Raw genomic sequence first — 21252 nt, 5'->3', positions numbered from 1 at the left:
CTAATTCATCCCAAAGGTGTTCTATCAGGTCGAGGTCAAGACTCTGTGCAGGCCAGTCCAGTTCCTCCACACCAAACTCGCTCATCCATGTCTTTATGGACCAACACTTGTTGTTGGGACAGGAAGGGGCCGTCCCCAAACTGTTCCCACAAAGTTGGGAGCATGAAATTGTCCAAAATGTCTTGGTATGCTGAAGCATTAAGAGTTCCTTTAACTGGAACTAAGGGGCCAAGCCCAACCCCTGAAAAACAACCCCCACACCACAATCCCCCCTCCACCAAACTTTACACTTGGCACAATGCAGTCAGGCAAGTCCCGTTCTCCTGGCAACCGCCAAACCCAGACTCGTACATGGTGATTGGTCACTCCAGAGAACACGTCTCCACTGCTCTAGAGTCCAGTGGCGGCGTGCTTTACCCCACTGCATCCCACGCTTTGCATTGCACTTGGTGATGTGCGGCTTGGATGAGCTGCTCGGCCATGGAAACCCATTCCATGAAGCTCTACACACTGTTCTTGAGCTCATCTGAAGGCCACAGAAGTTTGGAGGTCTGTAGCGACTTCTGCACACTGTGACCCTCAGCATGTGCTGACCCCGCTCTGTGATTTTACTTGGCCTAACACTTCATGGCTTTTGTTCCCAATTTGCTTCCACTTTGTTATAACACCACTAACAGTTGAGTGTGGAATATTTAGTAGTGAGGAAATGTCCTGAATGGACTTATTGCACAGCATTCTTTCACTAATGTGTGTAGAAGCGTCTGCACTAGTGCTTGATTTATACACCTGTGGCCGTGAAGTGATTGAACACCTGAATTCAGTGATTTGGAGGGGCGTCCCAATACTTTTGGCAATATAGTGTGTGTGTGTGTGTGTGTGTGTGTAAATTAAAGCCTTTCTGGATATCTGTGTTACTATAGATTTGTACACAAGCACAGTCTCCTTTTATCTCACTCTCATTCATCACTCCATCCATCAATCCAATCATATTTCTAAACAATGGCACAGTGTGTGTGTGTCTTTGAAGTCGGGGTTGAAGCGTGCTTAATTTAACAGTATGTGGTGGTGGTTCTCTCTGCCGATTCACTGCTACTACTCAACGTAATGCCACACACACACACACACACACACACACACACACACACACACACACACACACACACACACACGCACGCATCAAACGGTCAGACGGCCCCTCTGACATCACTCTGTACGCACATCCACTCCAGCTGTTGTGTTTCATCCAGGACACACCCACCGGCTTATGAATGATTATTAGTGTTATATTAACAGAAATAATGAACACACACACACACACACACACACACACACACACAGTCTGGCTCCAGTGGATTAGATGCTGCTGGCATTTGTTTTTAGCTTCTGCAGCGCGAATGTGAATGAAAACACATGCAAACACACTCGACAGCCACCAGACTATACACACACACACACACACCATGCAGAAGACAACCTGACAGAAACAGTTGAGTGAAACCTCCTCGCTCTTTCACACACTTCATAGAACAGAATCTCTACAATAAAACGACTGATCTGATTGGATGAGTCACATTTAAAGCCATTTTATCACAGTCGATACACACATACCTGAGACTATACAAATATTAAATTCAGGATCAATGTGCTGAGTTGCTAAAAGACTTGGTGATCTACAGTTAACCTCGGGAAGTCTAGTCAATGGCAGAAGAATGATGTATTCTCTTTATCATTAATAAATTAAATATGAATGAATGAATGAATGGCACACTTGATTTTGACATGAAGAGATGGTTTTTAGACCAAATACATTGAGTGAGACCTCCGCATATTACAGTAAAAATAGAGTATAATATAAGATGAATTATAAAAATATATAATTTATTATCAATAATAAAATTACAGTATTAAAAGTATTAAGTGAAATTGATTACATTAATACAATACAGTATATATAATTCTTAAATAATGTAATATAATATAATTCATATAATATAACATAATTCATATAATATAACAATATAAAATAATATAATTAATATAATATAATAACATCATATAAAACAATATAATATAATCTAGTATAATATAATAATATATAATATAATATAGTTTAATATAATAATATATATAATATAGTTTAATATAATATAATAATATAGTTTAATATAATAATATATAATATAGTTTAATATAATATATAATATAGTATAATATAATAATATAAAATAGTTTAATATAATATAATTAATATAATATAATATAATATATATATAATATAATATAATATAATAAAATTTAATATAATATAATATAATATAATTAATATAATATAATATAATATAATATAATATAATATAATATAATATAATATAATATAATATATATAATGGAAAATTAGGACGGTTAATTGAGTCTGAGCTTAATCATCTACAATTTGTTTTCTATTATTATAATCTATTATTAACTGAAATAAAATGAAATCTAAAAAACGTGATAACATTTCTCATTTTCATTGAATTTAATTCGAGGTACAAATATAACTAAAACTGAACTAAAAATGAATTAAAACTCTATAATAAAATATCACAAAAACACAATAAAATGTCTAAAACTTTAACCCCCCCCCCAAAAAAAATAAAATAAATAATAATAATAATAAAAACAAAACATAAATAAAATAATAATATAATATTAATGATACTAAAATAACACTGCTCCAACAATCATAATCAGGCAGTGTGAAGTGAACGCAGCCCAACTCTCCACAACTTTACTACACAGAACACTAAGACTATGGCAACAAATAAACACACACACACTTTCATTCCATCTATGACACACAGAGTAAGAAAGAACAAACAGAACTACACACACACACACACACACACACACACACACGTGTGCGGGCTCCCTCCCTCCCCTTGCGCTCTGGCAGTGTACGAGGGCAGTAAGGCGCCAGTGGAGTGCGCCGTCTCTCTGGGGAACAATACTGCAGCGCTTCATAAAAACTTCAAACGCTCCTGCCAAATGTTTTATAGGTGCTTTAAAGGGTTACGGCCCCCGGGGGTCCGGGCTGGGGGGGGGGGGGGGTCTGTCTCACTCACACAAGCGCACACAATATGCATATAACAGGTGAACCAGACGCATTTATGCACATCATTTCACTGCTATAAATGCACAGAGGACGGTGTGTTCGTATCACATATAGTCTTACAGAACATCAGATCTTCAGCGCCGGATGCAGAAGAACGTCCGTTATCATTCAGAGCTGTAATCGGACCCTGGGATGGGAATAACAGGCCGTTTAAAGATAGAGGGTGAACCTAGTGATGAGCTCCTCAATTAGGATAGTTATAATTAAATTCACACCAACATGTGTTAAACTACTGCATACTGGCACAAAACTGAGAGAAAGATGGAGTTTGTGGTCTAGCATTAGTGCCATAGTCTTGTGGAAAAGTGCACTTAACTGTACTGAATGTGCACAAAGTCTATTTTAAATCATGCACTTAACATAATATTAATAAAGACAGTACACTTTCCTAGTTCCCTAACACACTTGAGTACACTTTCAAATGTCAAATTAAAAGTGTTGCTTAAAGTAAAGTCTGTATGTATTGATGTAAAGCGCACGTATCTCAATGCGTCGTCTAACTTACTAAAGCACTTGATAAGCAATGCCGTGTTATTCAATATCACATTTAAGGTTAATATATTTCATATTTAAGTGCATCTTCATTATAAATGTGTGATTGCAAATATATTTAAATACATTACAGTAAAGTTTCAATAGAAATTACATTTGAGTATTTTTTAGTTGACCATAAATTACATATAAAGTTTAATTTAGACGTACTTAAGCACATACTTAAGTGGGTCAAATTCAAATATTTTAACTAAAATATATTTTCATTTAATTGCAAAAAACACAGTTAGTTAACGTAAAAAATTGTTTACTTTATATTATATTACAGTATATTATTTTCAAATGAATAAATACTAAATTGTGCTTTTTAACAAGAACATTCATAACTTAAATAGGACAGTAAAAGAAGTGACATTTATATAAATATATATATACTGTATATATATATATATATAATACAATTATAAAAATACATACAATTTCTAGATTTTTATTTTATAAATGTTATATATGATAAAATATAAAAATGTATATTTTTTAAATTATATATATATATATATATATATATATATATATATATATATATATATATATATATATATATATATATATATATATATATATATATATATATATATATATACATACATACATACATACATATATAATTTATTATCAATAATTAAAATACATGAATCTATATATAAATAAATTATACAAATAGATACAATTTATATTTTTATAAATGTTATATATGACACAATATAAAAATGTATATTTTTTAAATAATATTATATTATATATATATATATATATATATATATATATATACATATACACACACACACACACACACACACACACACACACACACACACACACACACACACACACACACACACACACACACACACACACACACACACACACACACACACACACACACACACACACACACACACACACACACACACACACACACATATAATTTATTAATAATAATTAAAATACATTAATCTATATATATATATATATATATATATATATATATATATATATATATATATATATATATATATATATAAATATATATATATATAGATTAATGTATTTTAATTATTATTAATAAATTATATATGTGTGTGTGTATATATATATATATATATATATATATATATATATATATATATATATATATATATTTATATATATATATATATATTTATATACATATACATGTGTGTGTGTATATATATGTGTATCTAATCAATATATTATATATATATATATATATATATATATATATATATATATATATACACACATATAATTTATTAATAATAATTAAAATACATTAATCTATATATATATATATATAAATATATATATATATATATATGTATATAGATTATTGTATTTTAATTATTATTAATAAATTATATATGTGTGTGTGTATATATATGTGTATCTAATCAATATATCATTTTATAAAATAAATATATCAAAATATATATAATATTATATATATAATATTTTATATATATATACATACACATATATTATAGAAATATATACTTTATTATCAATAATTAATATACATTAATCTCTATATATAATATAAATATACATTTATTACATATATTAGGACAAGGATAATATTTAATTTTTTTTATAAATGTGATATATTATAAAATATAAAAAATGATATAGTTTATAAATACTGAATAATATAAGATTTAAATATAAAAAGATATGATAATTTTATAGATTTATAATTTAAATAAATGTAATATATATTATAATTAACTAGTTTATAAATACAGAATAATAGAAGATGAATTAATTAATATATAATACCAATATATATATATTTTTAAATATAAAAATATATAATAATAACATTAATAATAATTACCTATGAACTAAATTTATAAATCAACCTTTTGGATAGATCACTGAGCTGGTCGCAAATGTTTCTCCCTAAAGACGACATGCAACGCTGCCTTAGATTTGGGCCTGATTATGCCCGCTAGCCTTTTTGGAAGAACCTTCTCATCATTAGCGTGCCTACAGCCCCTTAAAACATCTCTCTAGCTTCTGCAGCAGAGCCCCAGTGGGACGCCGGCGAGCTGTGTGAATCAGATCCATTCAGGGTCTTTTGGGAATGTTTTGCTAACAGTATTTGCAGATCCGCAGAGGGCTAAATTTAGCGCAGGTCTTCCCGGAGTCTACACGGTATAATTAGGAGGTGTGAGAACCCTGCTACAATTCTAAGGTTACTGTCGATAACCGTCACAGCCACGGCCTTAAAGGTGCAGCGTGTGTGTGGTCTTCCACACGCTCCGCTGCACTTTAATGTGAGTGAGTGTGTGTGTGAGTGTGAGGGAGCGCTTGTATAGCAGTGTGTGTGTGGTCTGCCAGTTTGTGTTGTCCGTGTTTGTTTGTGTGAGGGGAACTGTTCTTGTGAGAGTGTGTGCGTATGTTTGTCGAGTGTTTCCCACACTTTACTTAGTAGAAGTGAGACACTCAGTCAATCAGAGAGCGTCTATTATTTCACTGAAAAAGACGGGGAACCGAATACAGTGGCCCCAAAACATATTTGGACACTTGAGTCACACTTAAACATGTCATTGCATTAGACACCAAATATCAAATCAAGTGGCATTTATTGTAATAAATAAAAAAATGGCACAAATGTCAGTATTGTGTTTGTTTGTGGTTAGTGGATCAAGCTGATAGTTCCTGTGAATCTCTACACCGGTGGGAACTTAAAAAGCTTTTAAAAGTTAAATGGTTAAACATCAATTAATTTGCGAATAATATTGATGGTATTTTTCCGTTAACCGACTGTTGCGATCATGAGACGTGTGTTTCAGTGCAGAGAAGAGACTCTGAATCAGACAATAAATGCTGGAGCTGTAAATTAAATGCTCATATTAATACACGTAGTAAACTACAAACACACACACACACACACACACACACACACTCACACACACTGCAGCTGCTCAAAACTATGCTTTCATCAAATGGACAACCATAAGACTATGAGCTCATGCTAGGAGCACGCACACACACACACACACACACACACACACGTATGCATGCGCGCACCAACGCTGCACACACACGTTGTGTTTTCATGATTTATGGGGACTCTCCATATACATGATTTGAACTGTATATTCTCTCCCCTTACACTAACCCTACCCATCACACAACTTTCTGCATTTGCACATTTTCAAAAGAATTTATGATTTATGAGCTGTTTTCCACCAAAAAATTTACCCATAAGGACAAGATTTCAGATATTGCCATCTTTGTGGGGACATTTTGTCCCCATAATGTAGGATTTACCTGAACCACACACATACTCTCTTTTTCTCACACACACACACACACACACACACACACACACACACACACACACACACACACACACACACACACACACACACACACACACACATTTGCGAACACACACTTGCCCACACACACACACACGCATACTCACACACACACTCTCGCACGTACAATTACACACACACACACTTATGCACACTCAATCACACACACACTAACTCGCACACACTCACTCACACGCTCACACATACTTATGCACACTCACTTGCACACACTCTCTCACTCACTCGCACACACACTCACTTGCACACACTCACTCTCGCACACACACTTGCGGACACACACTCACACACACTTATGCACACTCACTCACACACACACTCACTCGTACAAACTCACTCACTCTCGCACACACACTTGCGGACACACATTCACACACACTTATGCACACACACACTTATGCAGACTCACACACACTCTCACTCACTCACTCACTCACTCACACACACACACACACACACACACACACACACACACACACACACACACACACACACACACACACACACACACACACACACACTCGCACACACTCACTCACTCACTCACTCACTCGCACACACTCACTCACATACACTCACTTGCACACACACACACACACCTGCGCATACACACTCGCACACACTTATGCATACTCACTCGCACACACACTCACTTGCACACACTCTCACTCACTCGCACACTCACTGACACACTCACTCGCACACTCACACTCTCTCACACACACTTATGCATACTCACTCGCACATACTCACTCGCACACAGTCACTCACACTCGCAAACACTCACTCGAACACTCGCACACACTCACTCGAACACTCGCACACACTCATTGACTCGCACACACTCACTCGCACAAACTCACTCACTCGCACACACTCTCACACACTCACTCGCACACACTCACCCACTCTCACACACACACACACACACACACACACACACTCACTCACTCGCACACACTTACTCGCACTCACTTGCACACACTCGCTCACACTCACTCACTCGCACACTCTCACACACTCACTTGCATACACTCACCCACTCTCACACACACACACACACACACACACACACACACACACACACACACACACACACACACACACACACTCACTCACTCACTCGCACACACTTACTCGCACTCACACTCACTCACTCGCACTCTCTCACACACTCGCTCGCACACTCTCACACACTCACTCGCACACACTCTCACACACTCGCTCACAATCGCACACACACTCAAACGCACACACTCTCACTCACTCACACTCGCTCACACTCACTGCCTCGCACACTCTCACACACTCACTCGCACACACTCTCACTCACTCACTCACTCACTCACTCGCACACACTCACTCGCACACACTCTCACTCACTCGCACACACTCAGTCACTCACTCACTCGCACAAACTCGCTCACACTCACTCACTCGCACACACTCTCACTCACTCTCAAACACTCACTCACACACACTCTCACTCACTCGCACACACTCACTCACTCGCACACACTCACTAACTCGCACACACTCTCACACACTCACTCGCACACACTTACTCGCACACACTCAGTCACTCACTCACTCGCACACACTCACTCAATCGCACACACTCACTCACTCACTCACTCGCACACACACTCACTCACTCGCACACTCTCACTCACTCGCACACACTCTCACACACTCACTCGCACCCACTCACTCACTCGCACATACACTCAATCGCACACATTTACTCGCACTCACTTGCACACACTCGCTCACACTCACTCACTCGCACACACTCACTCACTTGCACACTTACACACTCACTCGCACACACTCTCACACACTCTCACACACTCACTCGCACACACTCTCACACACTCACTCGCACACACTCGCACACACACTCAATCGCACTCACTTACTCGCACTCGCTCACACTCACTCACTCACTCACACTCTCACTCGCACACTCACACTTACTCGCACACACACTCAATCGCACACACTTACTCGCACACACACTCAATCGCACACACTTACTCGCACACACTCTCACTCACTCACTCGCACACACTCGCTCGCACACACTCGCTCGCACACACTCGCTCGCACACACTCGCTCGCACACACTCGCTCGCACACACTCGCTCGCACTCACTCGCTCGCACTCACTCACTCTCCCACACTCGCACACTCACTCACTCACACACACTCACTCGCACACACTCACTAGCACACGCACACACTCACTAGCACACACTCACTAGCACACACTCACTAGCACACACTCGCTCACACACTCAATCGCACACACACAGTCTTACATCTCATTCCAAAACACACATCATCTGGAACAGAGCTTGTGTTTCAGCTTGAGTTTGTATTTGTACATGATCCCATAATAAATCAATGTTCATCTGGAAGAGAAATCCACTTCCGAGCTACAGTGTAAAATATTATTGCACCAAAACTTTTACTTCGCACTTGTGTGTGTCCGTCAGTCGTGAAACAGAGACAGTAAACACAATATCGATAATAAACTCACCGCACTACAACACGGCCGATCAACAGAAGTAAACGCTCCTTGCTACTCAAAGCAACACAAATGAACATTAGAAACAGGAAGAGTCTGTAAAACTACGGCTACGGTCCATCCCGCTTTATAACGTTGTGCTATAGAGTCGTATTGTTCATTCAGTCCAATGTGTCTGTTCACAAACAATCAAAACGAGGTTTAACGTCACTCTTCATTTGGATAAAGCTTCTGTTCTGGTGGTAGATTCAGTGTAGACTCATTCTCAAGTGCATCTGTTCTAGAAACCTTCAGTGTATTTCGCTCATTGGAGTTTCCCAATGGAGTAATCACAGTTTGGTTAAGTCCTGTGTGTACAGTTTGGTGGTAGGGTATAACGGTATCCTGAGGAAGAATGCATTGACGGAAAAAATCATGACGTCATGTTTGTTCGGTGATTTCAAACCACCATCAGCAAGCTGTAAACATTTCACTTCTGAATACTTATGGAAGAGCTTCTGTCAAGGCTGAACTTACACCTTCTGGAACAAGAAATCCGTTAAAGTGGCACAATACTGAGAAAATGAGCAAATAAAGAGAACCGAACTGTACTGTTACATGTGATAATGCTGATGTTACACATGTAACCAGTTAAAATCAATATGAAATTATGAGATGGTATTTTACCTCAGTAATGTATTTCCTTTTGATATATATATATTTGTTCAAAAGTTTGGAATAATTCAGATTTTCAATTTTTTTTGAAAGTCTCTTCTGTTCATCAAGGCTGTATTTACTTAATAAAAAATGCATTGGAAATTGTGAAATATTAATACAGTTTAAAACAGATGTTTTCTATGTGAATATACACCGATCAGGCATAACATTATGATCCTAATATTGTGTTGGTCCCCTTTTTGCTGCCAAAACAGCCCTGACCCATCGAGTCATGGACTCCACTAGACCCCTGAAGGGGTGCTGTGGTATCTGGCACCAAGATGTTAGCAGCAGATCCTTTAAGTCCTGTAAGTTGTGAAGTGGGGCCTCCATGGAACGGACTTGTTTGTTCAGCACATCCCACAGATACTCGACTGGATTGAGATCTGGGGAATTTGGAGGCCAAGTCAACACCTCAAACTCGTTGATGTGCTCCTCAAACCATTCCTGAAGCATTTTTGTTTTGTGGCGGCGCATTATCTGCTGAAAGAGCCACAGCCACCAGGGAATACCGTTTCCATGAAAGGCTGTACATGGTCTCAGCAATGCTTAGGTAGGTGATACGTGTCAGAGTAACATCCACATGGATGGAGGACCCAAGGTTTCCCAGCAGAACATTGCCCAAAGCATCACTGCCTCCGCCGCCACGCTTTCTTCCCATAGTGCACCTGGTGCCATGTGTTCCCCAGGTAAGCAACACACACACACACACACACACACACACACGGCCATCCACGATATTCATCAGAGCAGGCCACCTTCTTCCATTGCTCCGTGATCCAGTTCTGATGCTCACGTGCCACTGTTGGTGCTTTGGGCGGGGTCAGGGGTCAGCATGGGCACCCTGACTGGTCTGCAGCTATGCCGCCCCATACGCTACAAAATGTTCACTTGCTGCCTAATATATCCCACCCAATAACAGGTGCCGTGATGAAAAGATAATCAGTGTTATTCATTTCACCTGTCATAATGTTATGCCTGATCGGTGTATATTAAAATATAAAATGTGATCAAAGCTGAATTTTCAGCATCATTACACCAGTCTTCAGTGTCAAATGATCCTTCAGAAATCATTCTAATATGATGATTTGCTGCTCAAGAAACATTAAAAACAGCATTTATTTGAAATAAATTATAATTATAAATGTAGTTATTGTAATTTAGACCGATTTATTGTGCCTTTGCTGAATAAAAGTATTAACTTAGGGAATAAATAAATCAATATAGTGATCCCAAACTTTTGAACAGTAATATATATGTGGCTTCAAAAGTGTCAATTATTCAATAATTATTCAATTTTGATTCGGATGAATTATTCAAGAAAGTCAATTTTGACATCATATTGACTTTAACTCGTATTAGTGAATGATAAGCACTTGACATTGGTTTTCCCATAAGGTTAGCATGCTATTATTGTAGTGCAGGTGATATGGGGCTCCTTTTGTCACCCAATCAGTCCTGGTGAAACCACTTAGGTAAACATGAACCCTAAGACCTCATGAAGTACGAACCAAGTAGGAAAACACCAAAATTCAGTAGTCTATGCACTTAAGTCAGTGAGTGTGTGTGTGTGTATTTACATGTTTGAGGGATCAAACAGTCGTGGCTCTGCTGTACTGCAGCGCGAGCGGCGAATACTCTTTGAAACGGACGCAGAGTTTCCCGCGTGTCCATGGGTTTTGTAGCGTGAGTGGGCAAAAATCGTCCTGTAGCCATTTCTCTCTCCCCTCCACCAGCAGAACCAACCCAAAGTGCTCCAGCTGCTCGGTCCCGTAGACACACACCTCAGACGCGCAGGATGGGTATCCGCACTGCTCCGCCGTACACGTGCACTGCTGCGCGGCTTTCTGCAGGTGATGGCACACAGCGTTGATCTCCTGGACGACCAGACGAACCATCTCTTTCGCCGACGTCTCCGGAGTCACACGCAACTACAAAAGCAGAGAAACACACACATATGAAGTCAGCAGACGAAGTCTATTTACAACCTATGGTTCGGTGTTAACCCCTGAATTTTAAAAGAGGCAGCAAACAGGATGCAGAATTATATTATATTTTAAAGCAGCACTAGGTAGTTTTTGCTCTCTGGGTCCCCCTACAGTTGAGAAACAGTATTGTCCTCTACTACTGTCGTAAACTCTTGTCATTCTACATCAGGGGACGCATCGCACATGCATTTATTGACATGACAACTATGATAGCCCTGAACACTGCAGGAGTTCACATGCAGGTGTTCTGCTTGCGTCGCGTGTGAAATGTCTTCATCCCAGGTAACGTTACAGTGGCATATGTTTCAGCATGTCATATGAATATAATTTCATGGGTTTTATTTTTCTTCAAACGCCAAATGATCGCGATGCTCACGTTTACAAGCCAGCGTTATTATAGTAGCCTAGTCTATTGGTTCCCGTTTTACGGAATCTATATGATACTACAATTCAATGTTTGAGTGGTAGGTAATAACCATATATCGTCAATATTATAATATCAAGCTACCATAGATGAATCTGCAAATTTGAAAAATCGATTTGCATTATAGCTTGAGGCAAGACAAAAAAAACAAATATCACAGACATGTTAGGTATCCTAAAATATGATTTTGTACGTCTTATGTATTTACTTGCAAGAATGTAGCCCCTCCTCCTTCAGCTCACGCCAACGAGCAAATGCTGGCCCAATGTTGATCCTCTGCCTTTAATCCATTCACTTTCTCGTTTCCTCTTTTTGCTTTCCTCCGACAAAACCTTTGCTTTCTTATTTTTCTGTGCTGCTTCGGCCATGACTATAACATTCGGCAAACAAATGATAGTTGGGCTTGCACGTCCGAATTTAAGGAAGTGGGAGTGGTGGTGGAAGTGACGTATATGCTGTAAAGCAGTCGAATTTTGTAGTTCTTTTTGTTTCTCGGGTTACTACCCGAAACCCGAAGTTTAAAAGTACGATTAAAAACGATACAGACCCCGTCAGGCTATGGCAGACGTGTCATTTAACCTATTGTAAGTCGATGTATCATCACAAGAGTCTTGAAAATATATTATAAAGGTTGAAAAGTTACCTAGTGCTGCTTTAAATTAATTAATATAATATAATATGTTTAGTGCTGTCAAAATTTGCGCATTAACCCTCCTGTTACCCTCAAATCTAGTAACATTTGTTACCCACTGGGGTCAATTTTACCCCAGCAATTTAAACCTCCAGAATATGATTTTTTTTTTTTACAAAGGTTTATGTCTCAGGTCATTTATGTCTGACTGCATATCTGGTGGGCCCTGGAACCATTTTGATGACATTAGCAGCACTATGGCTACCCTGTCATTCGCGTGGTGGGGCAGGACCATATAGATTTTTATATATAGATTTTAAATATAGATTTTTTTTATCCAAATAGAAAAACTTAGAAAATACCGGATATCACCATTCAACCAAAAAATACAGAAATACATAAGATGTGCGCCAGAATCGAGTTCTCTTTCGCGCTTGAATGAAAATAACACAAAGTTATGATAAATTTCCCATTTTATGGAGTACTCTCATAAGAGCAGTCTTAAATGAGTTAAATAGCATCTTAAATTAACTTAAAGAGTTGTGAGAAAGTCAGATCCATGTCATGTTCGGCAGCACTCAGCAGCAGATCTTAAAGTGACAGCAGCCTAATAAAACAGTTGCTGTGATGTCTGACATTAAAGGGGGGGTGAAATGCTGTTTCATGCATACTGATCTTTTGGCACTGTTAAAGACTTGGATTCCCATGCTAAACATGGACACCGTTTCATAAGCTAAGGTGGACGTTTAATGGGAGTATTTCTTTGCCAAAATTAGTACTTCCTGTTAGTCATAAGTTTCGGAAAGTTTTTTTTGATCATGGGTCCGCTTGACGTCAACAGGGCGGAATTTCCTTGTATGGGCCGTACGGACAATTCTACCGGAAGAGCGCGCGCGCGAGAGAGAGAGAGCGTGAAAGCAATAGGCTACGCCCATCAGAGCGCTGGCTCGTACAGATGGAATTTGCTTTTCCGGATCAACAACTGAGTTGCGCAAATATTTATGTCTGTTCCCTGCATTTCGGTGCCGATTGTTTTATAAACAAGGCCCAGTTCGACGCCGGATTTTCAGATCGCCTAATACTGAAGGATGGAGCGGTCCCAACGATAAAGGTCCCAACGTTGGAACCGCAGGTTTGACTGCTTCAAATGTCTGTTTTTGCCTATGCCCATCAAGTAGCCCAAACATGATCACGTATTGATCAATGGAGCATGCGATGTATAGTGTGTGTACATTTGTTTAGCTGGCCACTATATGTGTATGTTTGTGTATTGTAAAAGCACTCTAAACAACAATACACAAAGAATGGGGAAATATGTTGAACTAAATAAGCGCGCTTCTTCATTTAAATGCGCTACTATTCCATGTCTTTCTATGTAAACACTAGCCTGACGCGCAAAACCAGTCCGCTTACTACAAATCATGTCTTCACAAACCACGCGTAAACACACACACACACACACACACACACACACACACACACACACACACACACACACACACACATTGTAACACTCGCGCTTGACATAGTGTTCTAAATAACACAAGCCGCTAAACATATTATATAGTTAGTGTAACTTATACCACATAGTCGACGTCCTGCTCTAGTCGTTTTTGCTGCTGCTCCTGTTCAACTTCAGCCTCTGGGTCTGATTCCGGATCATAGATGTATGGCTGTATCTGATTAAAAGCCATTTTTTATGTTGAATAAAGTTTTTCCCCGCTTTTAGGGATGACGCAGCTTTCAGACGCACTCAACACAGTAACAGCGGCGCGCGCTCAACATTCTTTAGCTCCGCCCACACGATACGCCCCCAGCCGCACGGCTTTTTCCGGAAAGACTCGGAACAGCGCATCTTCCTTTTATAATTATAATAAAAATAAAGACTTTTCGGAGATATGCAGGATGCAGTGCTACTCTATAGGTACTCAAGATTGACATGAGACTGACTGAAACTGAGTGTCCCCCCCCCCCTTTAATGTAAAGGTAACAGAGAAGAAAAAAGTAGGTTTAATAAGTATTAATCTATATTTAATTAATGCACTGTAAAAGACTGTAAAGTGTTTGATAACTTTATTCAATTTCTGTATATTGATTATATATATGAAGGCCACAAGTAAATATGACATTTATTATAATGGGTTTATGTGAAGATTGTTTTAAGTTCACTTAAATTAAAAGCTGTTATTTTTTTAAAGGCTAATTAATAACTGTTGAAATCGATGAACCTTTCAATTATACTGTAATGTTTAATGTCTATAATTAACTTTAAAAAAATAATTAATCTAGACATGAGTATCAGTATCAGTGATTCTGGCCTTCATTCATAAAAAGATGTAATTACAACAAATATTTAAGATATACTGTCTCTGGGTTGTTTCAACATTAATTTGGAGAGTAACTATGAAATTATTACAATATAAAAATATTAAAAACTAATACTGTTAGTTACTGTTTTTAATCGAGATTAATTACAGAAATGTGCAATTAGTTCAGTTTTTTAATTGATTGACAACACTAAATTATATAATATAAAATAATAATATAATATATTATAATATATGATAAAAAAAATTCAAAAGATCCAAAAAACTGTTAAACATTTGAAATGCCACCTATGCAAGTTTTAATTAATAATATATATATATATATATATATATATATATATATATATATATATATATATATATATATATATTTCATTATTTTGTAATATGTAATCAATATGTAATACTTGTAATCAAGTATTAAGTAAATTGTATATATTTATATTACTATTTCTATACAATAATTTATATTTATATATAATAATTAGAGATAATTCATGGAAGAAATTTTTTTTTCCCAGACTGCATAAATTTAGTCAATATAACTATTAAAATAAAATGTAATTATTTAAATAAAAAAAAATTAACTATTTTATTAAAATCATTTAAATATATGTAATAAATGTGATTTAAATTAGAATATAAATTAAAAATATATGACATTTTGTGGTTATGAATGGCACATTCCAAAATTAGTTTTGATGGTTTGCATTATTTTGACAGTACTGAAATTAGTTTAGAGAAATACTGCATGTCTAAACAGTAAACTAGGGAATAAATAGCCACAATTCATTATAATTTAATGAAAACAAAATGTCAACCGAAATGTCTCTGTGTTGTTACGGTGGCCATGTTTCCATCTAAAGTTGCGAATTTAACAAAATTGAAGTATCACATAAAAGATTTGCGAATAAAGCGAAATGTGCCACAGTGTTCAAGAGAACAATATGTCACATCCTGGGTAAAATTGCTGCAAAATATCTTTAGTAAAAATGAAAGTTTCTGCAATCAGGGAAGAAACTGTGGCTCTTTTTTCCCCTTGCGCCTCATATGTATCTAATTAAGATTTGTGTAACGGCTCACAAACACTCACTTTGACACTGGTTTCCTTGGGTAAACCGGTTCGGTACTGTGGGTAAACTCTCAATGTGGTGTGGCACGGCCTGTGTGGAGAACCGCTGGAGTGGGCGGAGAGTCGCTGGACGCCACTGTCCTCTGATAGGGTGCGCACAGGAGCAGGGCGGGGTTCAGGGGCGGAGAAGCAGAGATCGAAGGAGGATGGGCGTGTCCAGCCCTTGTGATTGGAGGAGCTGGTGGGTGTGGTTGGCATTGAGACAGGAGGCGGGTATTCCAGACTGCTGGTGCGGACGCACAGCGCCGTTCTCTTCTCCGTCACCCGCAGCAGCTCGATCTGGCGGCTCGGGAGGATGAAGTCGCTATCGAACACATTCACGAGTTCCCGTCTGCTCATTCCTCCTCCGGTCTGCAGCACATCCGGCTGAGAGGAGTGAGGCGATGACTGCGAGGAGGAAGAATGGTGGGTGGACGCTACAGATCTGAAGCTGGTCGGAGACGGTGGAAGCAGGTCCAGTTCTCTGGTGCTCTGGGCCACACTGGAGCTGTACTCGCTTTCAGTAGTGAGGAACACCTCGGATGAGTTGTCCTCATCAGACAGACCTTGGGAACCATGGGAATCTAAAAACAAACAGAAAGAGAAACTGGCGGAGTTAGTTAGTAGTGGCGGGTCATTTCCTAAACACGTTCGAAGCGCTTGTCCAATCACGACACACTGATCCAGTTGATCAACTAGGCTGTGTTCACACTGCAGGGCTTAATGCTCAATTCCGATTTTTTGAAAAAATGCGATTTTTTTTGCAAGGCCGTTCACATTTCCAATTAAATGCGACCTTTTGTGATCTCCTGTGTGAACGTGAAATGACCCAGAAGTGACCCGCATGCGCAGAAGAGTACTCAACGGTCAACGACGTCACTTGTTGTTTACGGAAGTAGCCAAATATGGGTGTCAGCATTGGAGTTCGTTTAGCTTTATTAAAGTTATTTTCGCAACGGAGCCAGCACCATTACACCCTTCTCATGTTAAGAAGAAAATTTAAAAAGAGGAGGAGAGCAAGGTTTTTGGCCATGGCGTTTTGTGGAGCAGTGGTAGCAACGTCGGTACAGAGAAACGTGTGTGTGCGGAGTCGCAGCCAGGAGTGGTGGGATACTGATGTGAGTGGCTTTACTGATACCGAATTCGTCAGTAACTTCAGAATGACCAGATCCACGTTCAATTATGTTTGCGAGCGCCTTTAACTAACTTTGTCACGGGAAGAGACACGTCTGCGGCGGCCTATAACAGTGCAGAAACGCGTTGGAGTTGGAGTGTATTGGCTAGCAACAGGTGCGTACTTCTTTTATTGGCGGTTAGCAACTATTTCTTGTGCATTACCGCCACCACTGGACTGGAGTAAGGAACGGGAGTTACAATGATGACGTTTGTCGCGTATCAACGACGTGCGGGTCGGATACATGTGACCTGGCAGTTCAGACTGAAGACGCATTTCAAAAGATCGGATATGTATCGGATTTGGACCACATACCCAAGTGGCCTGGGTCGCATTTGAAAAGATCGGATCTGTGTCGTTCAGACTGTCATGAAAAGATCAGATACAGGTCGCATAAGGGCAAAAAAATCGGAATTGGGTCGTTTCAGCCTGCAGTGTGAACGCAGCCATAGAGCACATTGTGCTTTTCAGAAGGAGGGGCTTCATAGAGACAGGAACTAAACAGAGCGTTACTGACAGACTGGGAAGAGAGGAGCTGCAACAATGGAGAATATGGGGAAAAAACAATGTTTTTTGAACATTCAAGCATGAAAACCTGTTCTAGTAGAGCCCAAAAACAAAGTCAAGGCTTTGTAAAATGGCATAATATAGCCTCTTTAAGTTCACTATTATTCCCTCACCTTTAGGTTGTTCCAAACCTGTACAGTAGTTTTACCATAACAACAGTTCATAGTGACCATGGGATGTCAAACTACAAAAAGTATTACATGTCATATGAGGAACAGACCCCAATTTAAATCACTGACAACATTATAACAACATTGTCGATATACACTCATGTAAAGGATTATTAGGAACGCCTGTTCAATTTCTCATTAATGCAATTATCTAATCAACCAATCACATGGCAGTTGCTTCAATGCATTTAGGGGTGTGGTCCTGGTCAAGACAATCTCCTGAACTCCAAACTGAATGTCAGAATGGGAAAGAAAGGTGATTTAAGCAATTTTGAGCGTGGCATGGTTGTTGGTGCCAGACGGGCCGGTCTGAGTATTTCACAATCTGCTCAGTTACTGGGATTTTCACGCACAACCATTTCTAGGGTTTACAAAGAATGGTGTGAAAAGGGAAAAACATCCAGTATGTGGCAGTCCTGTGGGCGAAAATGCCTTGTTGATGCTAGAGGTCAGAGGAGAATGGGCCGACTGATTCAAGCTGATAGAAGAGCAACTTTGACTGAAATAACCACTCGTTACAACCGAGGTATGCAGCAAAGCATTTGTGAAGCCACAACACGCACAACCTTGAGGCGGATGGGCTACATGACTTAATTCTACCTTAACTCATCACAGTTCAAATTTCCTTAATCATAATTAATCATACTAATAAATATTTCTTAGTTTAATGCTTAATATTCATCAGATTCACTCATGCACAATGTCAAACACGATGTCAGAGTTTCCCAAATTGGGGTTGGCAAACTGAAGGGGATCTCGCTAGTTTATGAAAAGCTAACTAATTAAATCCTAAAAATGTGAAATTAAAATAAATAATTGTAAAATACAACTAAAAAACTAGACATTTTATATTTGCATGTCATGTAACCATTAACTGACATTAAGTGAATGTGTTGTTATATTGCAGAAATATTAACTAGACATTTTCAGGGAGACTTCAAGACAAAGTTTAGCTGACAAACTAAGTTTGGGAATCCCTGACCAATTCATAAACAGTGAAAACATTCCAAACTTTTACACAAGTACAAAACTCAACAAGTCCTTCATTTAAAAGAAATTGATCTGGTAGCTACACCACAGAGCGGCTCTTCTGTTTTTAATGACCTGATGACATGAAGCCTGCCACACAGTCTACTTATTCTGTAATATGTACTATATTTCATCTCACCGTTGTGTTTGCGTGTCATCTCTGGTGAAGGCGTCGGTGAGGGTAGGAAGTCCACCTGAGAGGAAGTGGACGTTGGTTTCTCCGGGATACTCTCTTTGGAGAAGTCAATAATCCAGCTCAGACTCACTCCGGAGCTCTGATGCTTATATCGTGCCGACTGGAGGACCACCATCCATCGGGCATCACGCCACAGGTCCTCCATATGCTGAGAGTGAACACATAGAAACATGTGTGATATTCTGATCGGAACATAGTGTATAAGGAATAGCAGAAGAAGCAGAAGATTACGGTTAAAGTTTTAGGTGAATTTAGATTTTAATATTTTGGTTTTGTGTAAATAAAATGCCACATGAGAGCAGTTTTGGCGTTGTCACGATTCTCATCATGTCATGCCTTCTTGCCTTCTTCCCATAGTGCACCTGGTCCCATGTGTTCCCCAGGTAAGCGACACACACACTCCCGGCCATCCACGTGATGTAAAAGAAAACGTTATTCATCAGAGCAGGCCACCTTCTTCCATTGCCTCGTGGTCCAGTTCTGATGCTCACGTGCCACTGTTGGTGCTTTGGGCGGGGTCAGGGGTCAGCGGCTGTGCCGCCCCATACACAACAAACTGAGATGCTCTGTGTATTCTGACACCTTTCTATCAGAACCAGCATTAACTTCTTGAGCAGTTTGAGCTCCAGTAGCTCGTCTGTTTGATCGGACCACACGGGCCAGCCTTCACTCCCCACGGGCATCAATGAGCCTCGGCCGCCCATGAAACTGTGGCCGGTTCTCCACTGTTCCTTCCTTGGAGCACTTTTGATAGAGACTGACCACTGCAGACCGGGAACACCCCACAAGAGCTGCAGTTTTGGAGATGTTGTCTAGCCATCACAATTTGGCCCTTTTCAAACTCACTCAAATTCTTATGCTTGCCCATTTTTCCTGCTTCTAACACATCAACTTTGAGGGCAAAATGCTCACTTTAAGCAAGTAAAAACAAGTGAATAAAATATATAATATTAAGATAGCTCAGGCTGTGGACTCTGATTACACTGGATGATCTTGATCTATGCTCTTGGGCCTCTTGCACCTATTAAAGATGATACTGTAAATTCCCGCAGTTGAACAGTTTGTTCTGATTTTTATTGCGGGTTAACTGTCATCAGTTACACCTATGAAAGCTGAACTGAAGCGGCGGGCTGCCAGTGTTGAATTGCACAGAGGACAGAAATACCTGCAAATACTCCTCAACCTGCTGATGTTTCTGCTTGGCAGCGAACAGCTCGGACTCGGAGAACGCCTCCCGCAAAGTCTGCTGGGACATCAGGGACTCCAGACCCAGCAGAGCCGACACGCGGCAATACAGGCTGATGAAACTAGGGCAGTAGGCCTCGAAATGAACTGCAC

The 21252-nt window shown here is 39.1% G+C and overlaps 1 protein-coding gene across 1 annotated transcript in view; it reads right to left on the bottom strand.

The window, feature by feature from the left end:
- Window positions 1-11889: 11889 nt before the first annotated feature.
- Window positions 11890-21252, bottom strand: part of ankfn1b (ankyrin repeat and fibronectin type III domain containing 1b) — a gene marked incomplete at its 3' end in the record, with an annotated part of 147862 nt that continues 138499 nt past the window's right edge. Inside the window, exons 21-24 of the mRNA XM_079806844.1 lie at window positions 21080-21246; window positions 19858-20062; window positions 16761-17362; window positions 11890-12228 (exon numbers count right to left, since the gene is read on the bottom strand). Of these exons, the coding sequence (XP_079662970.1) occupies window positions 11890-12228; window positions 16761-17362; window positions 19858-20062; window positions 21080-21246 (1313 nt within the window). The remainder of the gene's footprint in view (window positions 12229-16760; window positions 17363-19857; window positions 20063-21079; window positions 21247-21252) is intronic.

Source organism: Gobio gobio (genome assembly GCF_949357685.1).
Source record: "Gobio gobio genome assembly, chromosome: 23".
Lineage (NCBI taxonomy): Eukaryota > Metazoa > Chordata > Actinopteri > Cypriniformes > Gobionidae > Gobio > Gobio gobio.
The sequence above is the reverse complement of the archived record's forward strand: the minus strand, read 5'-3'. Positions and strand labels throughout refer to the sequence as shown.